The sequence below is a fragment of the Centruroides sculpturatus genome, unplaced genomic scaffold (assembly GCF_000671375.1).
Source record: "Centruroides sculpturatus isolate CEXI.00-Female unplaced genomic scaffold, Cexi_2.0 scaffold1262, whole genome shotgun sequence".
Lineage (NCBI taxonomy): Eukaryota > Metazoa > Arthropoda > Arachnida > Scorpiones > Buthidae > Centruroides > Centruroides sculpturatus.
In genome coordinates, this window is record NW_019385498.1 from 146,645 (window position 1) to 149,907 (window position 3,263).

The 3,263-nt window shown below is 25.9% G+C and overlaps 1 protein-coding gene across 1 annotated transcript in view; it reads left to right on the forward strand.

Annotated features, from left to right (window-relative positions):
* LOC111639549 (DNA (cytosine-5)-methyltransferase 1-like) overlaps nucleotides 1-3,263 on the forward strand; it is an 83,646-nt gene that overhangs the window by 29,788 nt on the left and 50,595 nt on the right. The window contains exons 9-13 of the mRNA XM_023385436.1: nucleotides 376-493; nucleotides 772-923; nucleotides 1,005-1,186; nucleotides 1,279-1,453; nucleotides 1,970-2,067. Coding sequence (XP_023241204.1) covers nucleotides 376-493; nucleotides 772-923; nucleotides 1,005-1,186; nucleotides 1,279-1,453; nucleotides 1,970-2,067 — 725 coding nt within the window. The remainder of the gene's footprint in view (nucleotides 1-375; nucleotides 494-771; nucleotides 924-1,004; nucleotides 1,187-1,278; nucleotides 1,454-1,969; nucleotides 2,068-3,263) is intronic.

Below are 3,263 nucleotides of genomic sequence, written 5' to 3' on the forward strand. Positions count from 1 at the left end.
TCATCATCAGGTTTACCATCACCTTGTGCTAAAAACAAAATTTAAATAAGGTTTACAATAATACTATTAAAATGAATTACATTATTTTGGTCGCTAATAAAATCAAAATAACAACAGCATAAAAATAACAACATAAAACAGGACTTGGACACCAGTATAATATGTCCTAGTAGACATTTAAATAATAAATTTGCTTTATTTTATGTTTGTATGTGGTTTTTTTTAGTAGAAATATAGTAAAAAAAATTAATTTTTGCATGTAAAAATATAAAATTTAACATATAAACATATAAACTAAATGCAAATAATTTCATTTGCATTTATAAAATTTTGGAGAAAACTTTTAAATGAATATTATATGCTTATAACTAAATTATTTTTGATTTCAAAATTTTTATAGGTGGTGTACCAGCACGTGCCATGGGACCAATCAATGAATGGTGGTTAGCAGGATTTGATGGAGGAGAACGTCCTTTAATAGGATTTTCTACAGGTAAAAAGTTATTTGAAAATTGAATTTTTATAATAAATATTCAGAAGCTTTTTAAATAGATACACGATTATGTTTTCTAAAGAACATTTCATATATTTATTCTAATCTTGCCAATAATTTTATTTTTAATTATTCACAAAAAGTTTGGATTTAAATAATGTCAAATTTTTTAATAAAATATAATTCAGAAATTATACTAATGATATTATTTATTATTATTATTATTTTGTATCATTAAAAACTTATGCTTAAAATACTGTACATTGTTTTAATTTCAGCTTATGCTGAATATGTATTAATGGCACCAAGTGAAGCATATGTTCCCTTTATGAATGCCATGAAAGAAAAAATCCATTTAAGTAAAACAATTATTGAATTTTTAGCAAATAATCAAGATGCTACATATGAAGATCTACTAAATAAAATTCAAGTAATTTTTAATTTATTTACAAAATGCAATGTACAAATTATTTTATGTACCAATATAAAATATATATAAATGTAATTTCAGACTACAGTGCCACCTCAGGGTCTTACTAGTTTCACAGAAGATTCGCTTTTACGTCATTCACAATTTATTGTTGATCAGGTTCAAAGTTATGATTCTTGTGCAGATGCTGATGAAGCATTGCTTATTGTTACACCTTGCATGAGAGCCTTGATTAAATTAGCTGGTGTAACTTTGGGGAAAAGGTATATATATTTTCTTATAAATTTTGTTTTATTGATAAATAATAATGTTTAATTTTATTGAATATACATATGTATATTTTAAATTAAACTAGGCGAGCAATAAGACGGTCAGAAGTTAGTCATATAAAAGTCAAAAAATTTGGTCATTCATTAGCCACTACTACTCCATTAGTAAGAAGTATATTTGAGAATTTCTTTCAGCAACAACTTGATAAAGACACAAAAAGTCATTCTACTCCAAGAAGAAAACGCTGTGGGGTTTGTGAGGTATTTAATATACATTTTAATAAAATTTTTATTGCTTAAATGTTAAAACTTTATTTTCATACTATTATATAATTATTTCAAGTTTATAAGCGTTTCTAAAATATTCACAAAAGAAAAGCATTCAAACAAGTTTTAGTCCAGAACTTGAATGCTGATAAGAGCTGTTCTCAAAGAGCATGTGAAATTTTCATTTTTTGAAATTCTTTTGGCAGTCTGCTAACTGAGATTTGGTACTCTTTATCCAGAAGAGCTTCCAAGTCCATGGTGGCAGTGTGAAAATGGAAACTGCTGGGCATAAAGCAAAATAAATTTATCAGTTTATAATTTTGTCTTTTTCTTTATATAAGAAAAATTTTTTTTAATTTTTATTTGCTTATACAAATTAATTTTGGTTATTTCTAAAACTATTTAAATATTTTATTTAATATTTAATTATAATAAAGACATGAATATGTTATTTTTTGCTATAAATATTGCTATTTTAAATCAGTTTGGACATTCTTTAAAAATATTTAGGCTTGTCAACTTCCAGACTGTGGTAAATGTAATGCTTGTCAAGATATGATTAAATTTGGAGGTTCTGGAAAAGGCAAACAAGCTTGTCTTCTGAGAAAGTAAGTACAGTAGTTATAAGACATTTATTTCTTTATTAAATAACTTTTAAAACTAGAACACAATGAAGGATTGTATCTAGATTTACAATAAATGACTTTTAAATATTGAACTAATTATCAGACCTATGAATCTTATTTGAGTTACTGAAAATGAGAGTGGTGTAAGTCACTTTACATCTATACTGTAAGGTCTCGTTTTATGCTGTGGATACGTTCTACAGAAAAGCGCANTTTTCCCATAGGAAACAATGTAAAATGGATTAATCCATTTCCAACCACCAAAACTAAACTTTTTTTACCTTTTCAGCTGTATTTCATGCATAAAAATGCCTACAAATGCAATATATTATTATATTTATAAATTTTTGTTATTTAATTTGAGTTAAGCACCTTTAAACACAGATTCATGGATGTCACTTATGCAAATTTCAATTAACATGGTTTTTATTAATTAATTTGATTTAAATTTAATTGTGGCATGTAACAAAAACTGGAAGTAGTATATTACACACATTGAAATCTAATTTGATTAACAATGTCACCGATGATTAGGGTTGTGATGTCTAATGATGTGAGGTGAATCTCTGCTCCACTACTGAATTGGTAATTTTGTCGTTGATTGACTGGGCCATCAACTTTTTTTAACATAGGAAGTACAGGAAGTTGATCATCGGTGACTGACTCTACTGGTAGCTTGTTTGGAAACCAAGTTATCATATGGCAACCAGAGCAAATATGGTGTTCAAAATTTTATTTATGAATAAATTCTATTTATTCATAAATAAAATTCTATTTATGAATAAATATAATACTGTAAGGTCTCGTTTTATGCGGTGGATACATTCTACAGAAAAGCGCATAAAAAAAAATTCGCATAAAAAAAGACTTTACTTGCCTTGAAAAAGTAGGGATACATTCCGTAATTTTCTAAAATCGCATAAAACCAAAACAACGAATTAAAATTAACTTAAAACCGCATAAAAAAAGTTTGCAGAAATTAAAAGAAATAGGCTGCTTAATAAATTACTTCGAATGTCTGAAAGAAATTCATATAAAAGCTTAAAATAAACTTGTATTCAAACTTAATTCAGTTAATTTTATTGAAAAGTAATATAGTTTTACATTTTTTTTGAATTTTTGGAATGTTTTTTAAGTCTCCAAATTTTTTAAAAATATTAAAAAATATACGGCCAGCT